The sequence below is a fragment of the Penicillium subrubescens genome, assembly GCF_028828155.1.
Source record: "Penicillium subrubescens strain IBT 31985 chromosome Unknown utg000010l_segment0_segment0, whole genome shotgun sequence".
NCBI classification, from domain to species: Eukaryota; Fungi; Ascomycota; class Eurotiomycetes; order Eurotiales; family Aspergillaceae; genus Penicillium; species Penicillium subrubescens.
Genome location: NW_026643160.1, coordinates 2,870,083 through 2,885,941, shown reverse-complemented (window position 1 = coordinate 2,885,941; position 15,859 = coordinate 2,870,083). Strand labels below are relative to the sequence as shown.

General features: G+C 49.8%; 2 protein-coding genes across 2 annotated transcripts; one reads left to right on the top strand and one right to left on the bottom strand.

Annotated features, from left to right (window-relative positions):
• Positions 1 to 490: 490 nt before the first annotated feature.
• On the bottom strand, positions 491 to 9,649 carry atmA (DNA-binding protein kinase TEL1; the record flags this gene model as incomplete). Its single annotated transcript, XM_057158156.1, has 9 exons — positions 491 to 510; positions 567 to 1,524; positions 1,577 to 2,638; positions 2,692 to 3,082; positions 3,142 to 7,594; positions 7,653 to 7,993; positions 8,047 to 9,396; positions 9,470 to 9,512; positions 9,571 to 9,649. 9 exons carry the CDS (start codon positions 9,647 to 9,649, stop codon positions 491 to 493), a joined length of 8,697 nt encoding a protein of 2,898 aa, XP_057004006.1.
• A 270-nt stretch (positions 9,650 to 9,919) lies between these two features.
• Positions 9,920 to 15,198, top strand: N7473_012216 (nuclear pore complex Nup192/Nup205 family protein; the record flags this gene model as incomplete). Its single annotated transcript, XM_057158155.1, has 5 exons — positions 9,920 to 10,106; positions 10,187 to 14,551; positions 14,609 to 14,764; positions 14,819 to 15,090; positions 15,148 to 15,198. 5 exons carry the CDS (start codon positions 9,920 to 9,922, stop codon positions 15,196 to 15,198), a joined length of 5,031 nt encoding a protein of 1,676 aa, XP_057004005.1.
• Positions 15,199 to 15,859: the final 661 nt, after the last annotated feature.

Here is a 15,859-nt window from a genome sequence, read left to right as displayed (position 1 = left end):
GCTGGTGGGCTAAGCATAGTTCGCACGCAAATAAGGATTTAAAGTGCGACAGAACGATTCGATGACAGATTCAAGACATCGATGAGGCGCAGCATTTCTTGGTGTCGGCCTTCTAGACCGGCCGAAAAAGGCTGTCCCCAACCGTGAAACTCGCCAAATCTCTTGCAAGTTAGGTGTCCTAGTCCAAGATCGAATTCACCATTAGATATAGTTTGTTGAAAACATCATGAATTGATATGTGATGTTGAACTGGTAAATGCATACATAGTCTCTCCCTTTTCCATTTTGAACCCTCTTCCACTAGCTGGTCAGTATAGGAGAACTATACTACACAGACCCCGAATATTGAGAATTCTACGAGACTAGGAGGATCCAAATCTGCTCGAGAAGCAATTGCATTGATACGAGCACTCCCGGTGCTTGTTTTCCTTATAGACATTCATGGCGTTGATGCAATAATTACACGCTGAAAATCAAGCCCATGTTTCCTTCAAGCATAAGAGGCCCACCCTAATAACAGGTTAGCAAATGACACGATCAGGGCCACACACACCAAAATAACATACCACAATAAAGAACAGCCAGATTTTTCTCATCGGTTGCTTGCTGGATCAACTCGTTCACTGTGGCAGTGACACTCAGCGTTTTGCTCAACTTCTTCGCCACCACAGTCAAAGCTCTATCAGCCTCGCTTGGTTCGTTTGTGGAAGGCTTGACTTGTGCGCCAGGCAGAAGAGGGGGGCCGTCACCAGCGTCCTGGTTGTCTTGCATCTTCTTCATTCGAAGTGGAGACACGGTCCAGCTGTACAATGGATCATATCGGAGCACGTCAAGAATGGTCATGATGCTGTATGATTCTTGCCGAAGTGCCTCCAAGGTGAACTCGCAACAGCGCCGGAAAACACCCTCCGTCTTGGTAATGCCGAACCCATCAACCAGGTCTCGAGTCAATCGGAAGGGCACCACCTCGGGAACAGGGAGAACCCGTCCTTGTTCAAACGCCACACCCAGGTCAATATGAACCACCTCTCCTGTTTTTTCGTCCAACAGGATATTGTGACCATGTCGATCACCAAGCCCGAGGACGTGACCCAGAATGGAGATCACAGCAGTACTCCGCGTATATGCCAATCGTTTGCTGAACCAGTCGTCCGGGTTACTGAACTTCTCCATGAAGAAGTATTTCATCACAGGGTGAAAGTGCTCCGTTACTTGGCGGTAGGTTCTGACCCTTTGTTCAAACGATCTGGTCTGTACATCGGCAATGTGCTTGCGGCAGGCGCTGGGCTTCATATCCTTGGGGAAATAGCGCTGATGCGCGGGCATGAGATAGTCGTGCAGGGGGATGGTGTTTGGAACGAATTCGATGATTCCAGCATTCAGAGTCAACGGAAGAACCTTGTACGTCCGAATTCCTAGGTTCCGTTGGCGTGTAGGCTGATGATCTTTCAGAAGGCTGCTAACTTGCTCGAATACTTGTTCCATGATTGCGTCCTGGCGTAAATCATCATTTCCTCCTTTGAACTAAAGGTTTGTTAGCAAATGCGACGAGTAGAGCGGAGGACAAATAACTCACCAACTGCTTGTATCGGACGCCGTTAGTTGCAACGGCGCTCACAATCTTAGGAGCACTAACACCAGATGCAAGCGTAAACTCCGAGCTAAATCGAGCAATCGAAGGAACATCGTTGTAGTCCATGTCTGCGCGGAGATCAATTTTCATTGTAGGTGGTGGCAGCTTATACGTTTCCGCATCTTTCCCGAGACGATCTCCTGTGGGTAGTTTCTTCAGAGGAATCTTCGCGCCGGTCTTGAACTTGTTGTCGGGCTTGTCAATGGCAAAACGGACATAAGTAATGTTCATGTTGTGGACTGCAATCCAGGTAGGCCCAATGTCCTTGTCGTTCTTCAGGCGGTCCACGAGCTTGTTTGCAGCCCGGAAACGAGAATGCGAGGATTGGTCTTTCCCGCCCTTTGACTTGCTGCTAGCAAAAATCTGATTCATTCCGTGGAATGGATGTTCTGCGCAGATTCGGAAAACTAATCCAGTGAGAAGAGACTGGAAATCATCGGTGACATCGAGGAGGCGGGATGACAATTGATTCATAAGAGGCGCAAATTTGCGACTTGGTACATCGTTGACATATCGGGATACTGCAGTGTTTGCAGTCTTGCTGTCTGATTGGTCAAGCCAAAGCGCACAGAATCGGAGAGCATCGTTGTTGTAAATCTCACTTTCCCGCAGGGCAAGCAGGTAGTTTTCAAGGCACTGCTGTAGAAAGGCCTCTCGACTTCGCAAGAGACGCTGGTATTCACGGTCATCGAGATCAAACCATTGCTTTGCTTTGGCACGGAAGATTTTGAGAGACTCCTTTTCTCGACCTTCAGCATTCTTCATCATTTCTTCTAGGCCGAGAAGTTCTTTTTCTTTGCGATCACGTAGTTGCTTGACTCGTTTGAAGTCTTCCAATCCGTCAACGTTCAGGAGTTGCTGGTCACAGAAACTTGCAAAGCCGTGGTAGACCCGCCCAGCGGACTCCCCTTCTGAGACACCTTTCAGCTCCTTGACTGCCGGATACAGGTAGTCCTGGAGGATTGATTCGGGTTTCTCTAGTCGTGCCTCGGCGACGTGGTGCCCCTTGTGAAGATCTGTTAGACACAAAGGTTGGCAAGGTTTGTGTCATGACTTACCAGGGTCACAAGCAGTTCCGCACGACTGAGTGGAATGGCTTGTTTATGCAAGTCGCCTTGTCCCTTCAGCTGCTGCAACATGCGGATCGACGCAGTCATTTCCCCCTGGTCCCAAAGAACGTTGGCAAGGTCAAACTTCGCTGCACCGTCAATATTCATTCCCAGTTCAGCGCAAGGCTCGGCAAGCTTTGACAAGCTGATTGCGGACTTCAAGGACGCCTGGGAAACACCATGACTCCTTGTGATCTCCAGTGATTGGCGGAAAACCTTTGCCTCGAGCAGGCGCGAGTCTGCTGAACTCAGGTTTGACTTGGACGTTAGCAAAGCATTCTTCCTAATCGAAGAGAACAATGCTTCGTGCCAGCTCAATATCGCTCCAACCTCGGTATAGCTATTTCTATTAGATTATGTTGTCAAAGTAGGGAGGTTCGCAGTAATAGGTAAACTCACCTTTCAGTCTTCAACCAACTGCTTCTAGCCATGACTTTCTCCCATTCGTCCTTCATCTCCTGAGCTGATGAGACTTGTAGAACATCACTCATCTCGGTAATGATCCCGAGTGCACGCATCGTGTTTCGCAGCTCAATTGTTGATTGACCGGTTTCGCTCATGGTCTTTAATGTTGTCAACAGGCAGTTGTCTAGTGAAACAGCGACTTCAGGCAACGATGCTGATGTATTCAAGCTCTGGAACGCGCGGAAAACTGTCGCCGAGGGTGAAACATCCAGTGGTGAAACTGGAACATCCCACTGCTGGAGACTTGTTGCTGCCTGCAGCATGCTGTCAAAAGAAGCCAGCACATTAGTAGCACTGCCAGAGGCAGACAACATTGTGTTGGCTATGCCTTGAAGATTTGTCGCGTTCAATGCCCTCAAAACTCCAAAGGGATTGGGACTGTCGGACATCTGAACCTCGCTGTCGTATTGCGCACTCTGGAAGAGAAGGTTTTTCAGGCCCGAGCTCTCGTACTCCAGCCTCTCCATCACGGTTGTCAAAGATGAGCTTTGCTGGATGCCGTAGAAAAGGTCTGGATCATCGATGTTCTTGAAGATGTCGTGCAGAAGCCCAACAGGTGGTTCGTACTTGGCCACCGAGGAGCGGCGAGATCCGGAAATCACCCTGGATGCCTCGATTTCGAGGAAAAGGAGAGATGTCTTTTGCAGCCCGCATTGATGTGCAGCTGAAGATGCCTGGTCATAGTCGATTTCAAGCCATTTATCGCGGTCAACGATCGTGGATTCGCCGGGAACAGGCTGGTTTCGAAGATACAGGATGCAGGTGATGACAAGTCGAGCATGCGGCATGGTTTCCTCACTGACTTTACCGAGAATATTGTTGAAAAGCCCGGAGATCGCCTGTCGAAGTCGACCTTCCCCATCATCTTCGGACAGCAGCACCTCGTGGATGATATACGGCAAGACCTGCACTGCCAATCCAGGAACTACGTGTAAAACCGCGCGCAGAGGTCCAATGACGGGGTCCTGCGGAGTAGCGCTGGACAGTGAGAGAGTAGCGTTGCGGGCCCACTCAGCAAGAGGTGCAGGCTCAGCAGCTTCTTGAAGACCAAGGTCGCAGATTTCAAGCTTCGCTCTTGGAAGTGAAATTTTCGGGCAGGAGTATGGATTCCAAAGGAGAGCTGGCATTAGAGACTCGGGAATGATACTGGCGTACGCCTGGAAATCATCGGCCTCGGTAATGTGGCTGATAATAACCTGTAGTGTCTGCTCAATTAAGCCGGTTTCCGCGTGATCTTGGGAATGAAGCTTGCTACAGAGTAATTGAAGGATAGTATTCTTTGACTGATGAGCCGGATCCGTGGGATCATTTGAATACGGTGTTTGAAACAAGAAATGCTCTTGCTCGCGCATCAATCTCTCATTGATTTTTCCCGTTGCAGCAAAGGAGCGCCCAATGACTCGAGCGGCCCATAGCTGGTACTCGGGGCAGTGGTTGAACTTGTGGAGTGTTTCCCACAATGAAAAAATGTGGGACCCAGGATCCAAATCACTTTCAAAGCTGCTATTGCCATCTCTCGTATCTCCTCTGAACTCGGGACATAGTAAAGAGAGTACCAGATCCGCAATTGGTTTGCTCAAGAGTGACGTGGGGGAGTCGCGATCTTTGAGTATAGCAAAGACAAGGTCATTTTCAATTTGGAAATTTGAGGAGTTCGTTAGGGAAGGCAATTGCCGTGCCAGGTCCAGTAGATTTGCAAAATATTGCCTAGTTTCATTGCTCCGATCTGAGGATTGACAGTCGGCCATGAACCGACGAAGCCACTCGCGGAAGGCTTCTGCAGTCGAGAGCACACCTTGAAATTGACTTTGCTGCGTGGTACTTTCAGGGGATGACAAAAAGAGCCTGCGAAGGGTCACCAAGGTCGAGAGGCAGATGCCAGCTGTGAATCCGGGGTTCTTCAGCAAATAATCCTTCCCTGCCTCGAGAAGGTACCAAAAGACCCCCATGGCATCTTCAGAGCAGTGGATATCGACAATGAAAGGGCGAAGGGCATTGAGGATCATCTCAAGTGGGTAATTCTCAAGCATGATTGGGCCTGCAAGGCACACAAGTACTCTAATCTTCCGGATAACGGAGCACGTATGTAGAGATCCCATTGCAGGATGTATCGACTCCAGTAGAGACCGGCAGACAAATGTAGCAAGAGCTGGTGACCATATTGTTTCAAGCTCAAAGCCCGCACGTTTGCACAAGAACTCGAGCTCATCTAGCAGGTAGCGGGCTCGGAAACATGGTTGCTGATTTGCTGGCAGGGAGTTCTGCGAAGCACATTTTTGGCTAATTTTGGTCTGGATATCGAGTGCGTAGTGAAAGCTTGGACGCTTTGAATATTCTCGCTCTATCTGATCATGTCGATCAAGAGTCCTGAAGAAAGTCGCGATGATCTGCGGAAAGTTTTCCTCTATTTGGGCCATAAACCTCTCTGGTCCAAGCAATTTCCTCAGGCGGATCTCGACACCTTTGGGCTGGCTTCCCTGCTCGGGGGGTGTGCTGATGTCTCGCGCAATACTGTATGCCTCCGCTTTATGGAATGATGCCTCAAGAAGTTCGACATGAGGTATGTCAAGGAAGCTTGCAAGTTCCTGGGTTTCCGATTCCTTGGCACGCATCATCATCTGTCCAACGACCTCATCTTTCACATCAATGAGCATCTCTTCAAGGGTGCCATATCCAAAGATGCCGTACGGCATGGACATAACGCTTTGTGTCTCAGTCCAGGTGTACAGTATCTGAGATGCGAACAGTCGAAACAGCTCTCTTCCGTCTCGCAGCCCAAGAGCAGCTGATGTAGATGCCATGCATGTTTGAGCATATCCGAGAGAATCCGGAGCTTGGGCTGGAGTCTCGAACATGTGGTAAATGCTCCTTCGCAATAAGGTATGCCACTTGGAGGCCAGTCTTGACAACACAAGAAGGCGAATAGCAATCCCTTCGGTCCAATCTGGATCTCTTGGCAGACTCTGCAGAACATCATCAAAGATTGCGTCATGATCCTTGAGAAGGAAACGTTCAAACAATGTTGGTAGAAAATCAGCGACGCTGAATTTGACCTGAGCATCACCCTCCTGCAGTATCATGAAAAGGGTAGTTCGTGGAGATGGGAGAGATTGCTGATTACCATATGATGGGCATAGTTCCAGGACCGCTTGCACAAGTGCAGAAAGAGCAATGTACACATTGGTTGATGCCCTCTTCTTGGAAATCAGAGCTTCCATGAACCAGCTGTACAAGTCCATAGCTGATTCGCTTAAGTGGTCGCTCTGTGGATCTGTCCATGATGCAACCAAAGCAGTCATCATACGAATGCAGACGTTGTGAGAAGCTTCGCAGCGCTCCATCTCATACGACTGTAGGCATTTCTCTCCGAGATCCTCCAGAACCTGGATCAGTTCATTCTGCTGCAGCTTTGAGCATCTCTGATAGACTGCAGGTAGAGCTCCTTGCGCGGATAAGAGATCGGACTCGTCCAGATCCGTAAGATACTCCACAATGGTTGACAGAGGGTCGTCCAAACTGACATACTCTATTTGTGTCCTCAGAAGTATTGACAACCGGATTGTCTCACAACGTTGAAAGGTGTGTGCATCAGAGAAGAGACAACACGCCGCTCGGTTCGAAGCGAAGATTGCCTGGTTAACAGAGACCTCATCTCCGTGATGGGCTAAGCGATCGTCCAAGTCCATAATATCTCTCTGGTTTGGTGAGTCTTCTTTCGAAGTTTGACGAAGCTTTTCGAGTATTTCTGCTAACGGGCGGAGAAGTGGACAAAGAGCGGCCCCGATGCCGAACATCTCAAGTTCAGATTCCAACACAAGGATTGGCGATATTATCTCAAGGCATGGTTGAATGGCAGTCGACTCGTGTGTTGACACGAAATGGCAAATGGAATTCCATATGTTATTGCAGTTCTGTTGGAGACCTTGCACTCGAGATCGCGACTGCTGAGGAAGGCATGCTTCGAAAAGGGAACAAACAATACAGAAAGAAATCAAAATCTGCAAAGTATCTGTGGTGATATAAAGTGACCTGTCTTCACTTATCGTGTTCCATGATTGAAGGAACAGTTCGGACTTTGCTCGCAAAATTTCGATGATCACCGAGTCATCTGCATCTTGGCCAACCGACGGCTTCAAGGACCATGTGTCTCCGTGATTCCAAGGGTTGGAATGAAGGATTCTACTACCCGGGCCGAACATGTACTCCAGAAGCTCTGCATTTTCGTGGAAGTAAAACCACATCCGAGTAATGAGCCCGGATGGTCCACGATATCGGATATCAGGGATCTCGAACGGCCGATTGGTACATGCCATGAAAAGATTGAGCAAATCGAGGGGGCGAGCAGAGGTAGCGATCTGGGCAGTTTGAAGTCGATCTGTGACATTGCCTACAACAACATATTAGTGATTCAATTTTTCTGAGACAAAATTCGTTCGGCTACGTACCGATAGTCCATACCTCCCTCAGCCAACTGCAAATTTGCTGCGATGCATGCTGCGCGGTACCGGGGCTCAACTGCAACTTTTTCCGGGCTATCGATGCCCACATGCTTAGAGCCGAGTCAGAAATGGCGGAGGGGCCGTTCAAACTTGCAGACGAGAGCATTGATCGTATGTTCTCTGACAGGATGGAGTATTCCAGCAACTCTGCCTCGATTGTTGTGCTCAAGAACTGGCAGGCTGCTCTAGACGTCACAGTGGAGGAAAACGCCCGAGTCGCGAGATCTACTGCTTGCGGCCAGTATCCTTTGAGTTGATGGTGCCGGGCGCTAGGGCCTTTAACAACACTATCGGAAGGCTAATTAGTACCAGCATCTGAATCAGTGATATGCCTACTCACCTTGTCAATGCTATCATCGTCCAAGTCGAGACTGTGCTGTTATCATCGAGGATACTAGGAATAACTCGCTTGACAAAAGACTCCTTTGTGTCGATGTCAATCTCGGCCTCGAGGAAAGGGACCATTTGTAATGCGCAAATCCTTTGCGCGCCTGTGCCAGATATCGCATCGCGAAAAACATCATCTATGCACGATGTAAGACGTTGTCTTTTGCTAGAGAGCTCTCCAGAAGCAGCTTGATCGGTTTCTTGAACGGCAGCTTTTGCTGTCAGTTTCAGCAAGTTTGCAAGCGCCCATATCACAGTCCAGCTGTGTTCTGATCGTGCATTTCCCAGGCGAGGTCCATAAACAGGTCCATCTCCTTGTCCATCTTTCCGGTAGAATACTGTTTCATCAGCTTGGAGCAACTCCCTGTCTGACCGCTTCATGTATTCAGACTGAAGAGAGCCTGTCAGTCCTTCAATTGAGCGAACTAGGGATTCAGATGGCTTCTTATGAGCCGCATCCACGAAAATGACCAGGCACAACATGATTGTGGCAAGAAGCTCATCCTTCAGGCTCGGGAGCTTAGTACTCCATAGGCGTCGAATTACTGGGATCAAATCTGTCAGGGATGACCGAGCCAGCTCAGACTGGTCAAACAAGACTCTGGAAACAACTGTATTGATACTACTGAGCGCCAGTTTGTGTGCATTTCCGGCCATTATGGATGGGGACTTGACAAATTCCACGAGCCCTCGCAGGATGCTCTCCGCAGCAGCCTGTATGGGGGCGCTGGGGCTTGAAATCAGAAGCTGGATACAAGCTAGAACTTCTCCGACGGTATTTCTGTCGCCAACGAATTTCTCTCCATTGCCTGGAGCAGGTGTCATTCTTTGGGGGGTCGAGCGGCCGTCGCTTGCATCCAGTAAGTCATCTGGAGCAGACCGATGTTCACTGCGAATGCTGAGCTGACTCCCATCGCTCTCTTGTATATTGATCACATCGAGGCAGTAATCAATCAGCCTTTCCCAGTCCGAATCGCCCAGGTGCTCGGTATGGGGAGGGTATTGAAGAAGTGACGTTAAGGATTTCGTGTAGTCCACACTGAGTGGCTCCCATAGCCCATCCCTTGGAACTGGTATGGTCTCCGTAATGTGATCAATGATCGCGCGGACCGTTTTGGCTCGGATGTTGTGCAGAAAGATGTCGACTGCTGTACGAAGCACCGAGGCGCATGTTGACAAGCGAGTAGCTGAAGGGTTTTTGGTATTCGACCGTTGAGCGCGGATGTAAATCGGCCGTTCTACCGCAACCAAACGGAAAATTGCTTCAAAGATCTTGTGGCAGGCTTTGTCACTAAGTTCCAGTCTTGAAGTAATCCAGGTCGCGTGTTAGCAGGTCCATTGAGGGGAGGTTGCATTGATTTGATGTCAGCGCTTACAGCTTTGAACTCTGTTTGTTTTGCTGCAGGATATGTTTGAGATCTGAAGATTGAATTAATATTAAACCCTCTCGCGGTTGTGAGAAGTGAGAGGATCAGACCTGCTAAGCCATCAGCTCGTTCCTTCTGCTTGTCCGAGGACAGCAGGCCGAGCGCCTTGTCCAAATAGATCTCCCCCATTGCGCTGGGCAGAGCAGCCGCTCAATGGAAGCTGTCGCACACAATTCGGCATCAATTTTCAAGCCTCTCACAAATAAAATGTTTCGCCTCAGCCAGCCATGTCGTGGTCAAGGCGTTCGCGTTTCGGCAATGGCTTCTCGTCCGTTGCGGTGTTGTGGAGCGGCAGTACTTCTAAAGCGGATGACCGCCCGGAATTTTGATCGCGTTCCGTCTTTCAGGAAACAACAGAGCTCGAAGCTACCCTTCCCACTTCCTCCACCACGCGCCGTCATGGCAGAGCTTCACGAGAACCTGGCAAGCCTGCGAGGCTTGTACCAGGACCTCTCGGCCATCCCCGACAGCGCGTTCCTGAACGTGGAGCGACTGGTCATCGAATTGGAAACGCATATCCAGGACTTTCAAAATCTCCTAGACAAACCAGCGAAGAGCAATGCTAGTCGCCAAACGGTACTGTCCGGTAAGTGGTCGCCAACTGTTTCACTGCTCTGATTCGCACAGTCCGAGGATGTGTCTCTAACCTTCATCGCAACAAAATAGGCAAGATCACGGTTGCCGACATCGAGTACTCCATCAATGAAGACTTCCAACAAGGCGCACTCCAGCTCGCCGATGCTTTGAACATTGACGAGTTGGAGGCGGCGGTGATGTTCCTAGCTGCTCAGGACGACTCCCAAGTCCTCGACCGATCTCCTCTTATCACCGCGATTATGCGATTCCACGAGCGCCGCCATTTTCTTCTCGAATGTTTACGCTTGATCTTCCGCGAAGCTCTCGAAGCAGAAGGGCCTGAGAATATTCAGCCTATCATGCAGGAGACTATGGCACTCGTTCTGGACACCAAAAACAGACAAATGCAGAACGCGTCTCTGTTTGCCAGAAAGGTCTTGGGGTCCATGGGAGACGTCGAAACGTGGCTGTCACTTCTCGGAGACCAGGTCCAAAAGGCCTCTATCGTGGGACAGGAGGAGGACCGTGACATCATGGAAGCTATTGAATACCAGCGACACAGCCTACAACAGCAGCATGAGTCGCTCGGGGCCATCTTACTCTACCTTTTCAAGGGTACCTTCACCAGCGCCGAGGACTTCCGCCTCCTGATCGCCCATCTGAAGAAGCTAGATCGTCTTGATGGGCTACTCATCCACTACTTCCCAGTTGCAATCGCGTCCTTTGTTCGTCACGGTTCTCCCGAAAGCTCTGGTACTCGAGCCGAGGCTCGGGGTCTGCACGATGTGATCGCCAAGGCCGCGGATGGTCAAACGTGGAAGCTCCCGAATTTCCATGCTGCTATTACCGCTTTGTGGTTAGCCATCTATAGCGGGTGGTACTTCGACGATGGCCCATCAGATCCCGTTCCCAATGTTGATCCAGAGAAAGAGGCCGAAGAGCGCACAAAGATGTTCATGGTATCTCTTGATGACGGGGCACTCGAGTTGATGTTGGCGATATGCGCCAGCGTCAACAGTGAAGAATGGGCAGATCCCGCGCGCAGTGAATTAGTGGCATTGCTTTTGAAAGAAAGTCCCATCAACCTACCTGACTCTAGTTCGTGCAGCGGTTACATGAAAGAACTACTGATGCAGAGTTTCGAGGTGTTTGTGGAGTCGTGCATTGCAAACATGCCTGATGCTGTTCGAAAACTCAAATCAGAAGAAGACAACCAACGTTTGGATCAAATAACTGCGTTGAGAGATGGTCTGACGTCGAGCACGAACCGCGGTCTGGTGGAAGCACGAACTCACCTCGAGTCCCTCTTGATGATTATTTCATTTGCTTTTGAACATCGAGAAGATGCTGCGCAGGAATTTTGGGGTGATGTGGAAGGTAATCTTTACGGGTTCCTCCAATGGGCGTCTAAGCGTCAAACCGTCCCCCGAGTCAGTGCTTTTTGCGAGATGCTCTGCTCTATCTCGGAAGGAGAGGAGAATGCCGCTGCTGCGCACAGGTTCTTAACAGAGGAGGATAAATTCCTAACTTCCAAGTTGAAGCGATCTACGAATATGAACTGGATACAGATGTTCGCCGAATTACATCTCTACGCAACAAGAGTCACGGAAAAGTCTCCAGCCAGCGGCCAGACCTCACATACTGCTCAAGGCCTCCTACGTGCTCGGAAGCCGGGGCCTGTGGATATGAGCGAACCTGAATCCCCTGTTATGCTCACCTGTTACCTCCGCCTCATGGGTCATTTGTGCAAGCAAAGTGGAGCCATCCGAGAATGGATGCTTCAAAATCAATCATTCAAGGTTGCAGAGGAACTTCTCATGTTGTGCAAGGGTCCTATCCCCAGTCATCTCAGGGCAACAATTTTCACTACCCTCTCCGCCTTGATGACCGACAGAACCCCGGGACATGGCAACGATATGTGGGAGTCGATCAACACCTTTTTGATCAGTGCACCAGCAGGGGAGACGTCAACCCTCATGAAAGCCCCTGCACATTCCAATCAGAGCCTATGGTACGAACAGCAAGCGTTGCAGAAAATTGGCGAGAGTTTTGATCAAACCAATGCCTTTGTGGTTCTTATCAATTCCCTAGTCACGCCCACCTCGGACCTGAGTGAAAAGCCTTTGTCCCTTACGTATCCGGAATCTTTGGGAGCCGCATATCGCATGCCTGGAATTGAACCTTACGTCGACTTTATCCTGGGTCATGCTCTTTCTCGTAGAATCCAGGATCTCAGTGGCTATCAATCCCGTTTGTTGACCTTCAGTTGCTTGGAGTTCGTTGTGACAACTCTGCGGACCTTCAACGAGGATCTCGTCACTGTTCTCAGCCAACCCTCTCTGGCCGAGTCTGCTGCAAAGGCTTCCAACCTTGAAGCCTACGTCCGCCTGCATGCCTTTTCTCGTGTGATGGAGTGGCTTTTCAACGAGGACGTTCTGAAAGCGCTGTTCGCAATCAGTCAGCTGGATATCTCAGAAGTCGCTCAGGCGTCGTCAGATTCAGTTTTGGTCTTGACATTACTCCGCAGTGTTGAGGTGATGAATTTGATTATGGATCTTCAGTCGACCTACTTCAACGTCGTCAAGCCCATGGTCAAGTCCAAGTCTGTGGGGCACCGTTCCACCGTGGCAAACTCGTCACTCGCTTCATTTGAAGATAGCGTGCTCAACAACTTGTCCTTGGTCCCTGCGCTCTGTCTTTATTGCGGTACGGGCCATGAGCAACTTACCGTCACATCTATGGCTCTGCTAGAGAAACTCACGAGTTCACGCAAACTCAACAAGATGTCCACGTTTGAAATCACAAAATGGCAGTCCTCGAACAAGATCGTGGAAGTCCTCGCTACTGAGGTGGATGTTGACAGTGTAGCGCGCTCACTCGTCGCCATGATGGACCCGGACCTAAGAGAACTGGAGTGTGGGCCGCGGGCAGCTGGCTATGTTATTCGGGAAAGCCTTCTGGCCCTCTTGAACAGCTGCTTGGGTATGATCACAGATCGCCCCACTGTAGCTCATCTCCTGCTAGGCTTCAGTTGTTTAGGAAATATTCTTGATGTACCTGCGGATGGTTTGTTCGCCAATCGGATGTCGTTGCTACACGCCATCATTGGCTTCCTGCAGGCTTACCCTGATGAGCTGGATGGAACTATTACATCATACACGGTGCATCTCAAGCGCATGGCCTTTGAAGTCCTAAAACACCTGTGGTCCTCGAAGCTCGCGTTTTACTTCACTTTGACTGAGATGCGCGCGCATGGCTTCTTGATGAACATGTTTGCGGGACAACCCATTATCGGGCCCAATACCCCCTGGAATGGCCATCCCATTTTCACAGACGAATTCTGGGTCACCGATGCGACTTCAGCATTGGCGGAATTCCTTCTCTACCGAAGCCATCTATTTGCATATGCTGCCACTGAGATTCGCTCTGCCGCAAAGGTCGGATCACCCACGCTCCAGGCCGGTATTCTCTCAACTCTTCTGGGAAGCTCGACATTGGACAACGGTGAATCTGTCTCTAATGCGTCAGTGTTTGACCTTTTTGACTTTGCAGACCTTGATGTCTCACGCAACTTCCAAGTGCCTCGGCTTATATTCCTAAACAATATTGGCATTGAAGACTGTGCCAGCCAAGAACGGGACACGTTGGTTCTTTACGATATTTCCAAGGTTGAGGAGTTGATCCACATTCGCAAGTCCGAGTTACTTGCCACCTTCCCCGGACGGCCTCACGCCGAGGAACAATTCGACACTGAAGCGGAAGGCTTGAAGATCTTCATTCTGGCGACCAACCAAAGCCGACAAATTAGTTACAACCGCTATCTTGCCCTCCGCTCGTGGGCAGAGCTCGTCACCACCATCACTACTTGCTCTGTCTTAGATGACGCGACCAGGCCGACCTTCATCCTACATGCTATTCAGATGATTCTTCCCAAGCTTGAAATCTCAATTGAAAGCGAATCACTAGAAGCTATTGAACTCGCACGTTTGGGTGAAACATTGATCAGCAAGCTTGCGTCCGATCTTCCTGAAGCCCCTACCTCTCGGAGTGGAGACGTGATCGATGAAAAACTTCACCAGCTCTTCCAGGTGTCCGTCCGCGGTATCATGCTGGCTTCTGGGAATGTGTCTTTGAGAGAAGTTCTCTACAGCATCTGCTCCCACTACATCACTCGCATCACATCATCTGATATCGCACACGAGAGCCTCCGCCGTCACAGTCAACAAATTGTTAAGACTGCAGGCCCTGGTCTTGTAGAGGCCGTCTGCGACGATGCTTATACTGGGCAGGAGGCTTGCCGTGCTTCGGCGCTTCTATTCTTGAACTGTCTTGCAGCTCTGGATAGCCGAACAGACTGTGTTCTTGCTGAGCTGATATCTCAGTCGAACTATCTTAGTCTGTTCCTCGATGCAATCAGGTCACTTCCCGTTGAGCTTCGGAATGCCCAGGCAGCTGGTATGTTTTTCTCTTCGCCAAAATCCTGTGCGAAAACTGCTCACCACCACGTTGCAGATACTTCTTCCCTGTTGGCATACTATGAATCTTTGCTAGCCCTGCTACAGCAGCTGTCTCAGACCAAGAGTGGAGCCACTTATGTTCTCAAGTGCGGTCTGTTCGACTCTGTCCGTGAGTCGCAGCTGTTTGCTGCGGATCCCGACATTGGCATTGGTTGGTCTTCGTCAACTCACTTTTGCTTCTTGATCCCCTTACTGACATGAACAGATATTGATAATCCGGATGCCCTCCGAAAGTACTACGACTTGCTTCTATGTGTGATCCGTGTCATTGTCTCTGCCGTGTTCTCCAGGGGAGCCCACAATGAGCAGATCAAGGCACAGACTCGCGCCTTCATCGCCGAGAATCGGCCATGTATGGTCGGTGTGTTTAAGCGGTTTGCAAAGATTGGTGGCAGTACCAGTGCCACTCATCATGAAGCCCTCTGCGAACTCGTCAAGTCATTTATGGCTCTTGTGACCGCTACTGATTTCCTCGAGGTTTGTTTTCCCCTGGCTGTTCTGACATGATTATTGTTACTCACGCTGGATTCACAGTTCGAGGATCAAGAAATGCAGCAGCACACTCGGCCCGCTCTGTTCTCATGAGCTTGCCATCAGGATTTTGCATGGACAATGGAATAGGTCCAGGGGAAAAGGCGTGTAATATATCAGGGGAGTAGGAGGTTAAGCGATTTTCGAGGCATGTCTCATGAATACATTACATTTGATTTCGGCTCGACGATGAATGAATATATTTGTCTAGCCAAGCAAATTTACTTGGTGGAATATTGTCGGCCTTCCATGGATAAGATTGTAGGTCTCAGTAGATCAACAGGTAGGGTTTTCAGTAGGTCGGGCTTAAGAAGCAGGTGGCTGGCGTCAGACAATGATCTCGATATATTTCTTGCATGTCAGCAGAGACTAGTGTGCCCGCAGCGTGCATGATGATGGGTCACATTTTGGGACATTTAGATACAACTATGTAGAATGTGAGCTTACGGATTGACAAGATAGAAGTCGTAATGGCTCATTGGAGGGGGTTAAATATGTTAGGAAAATCAGTTCACTGACAACTATGACGGTCACCAGCACACGGACCCGGAGCTGTTGCTATCTATCTTATCGCCGTGCGGAGGTTGGAACCTTCGGCCAGAGAGGAGCAACATCAATTCCCCTCAACTCCCGAACCCGCACCACTCCGCCCAGACCGCCCTGGCGGAGACATGATCGATCTATCATCGCGATCTATCCATTCACTGTCAAGACC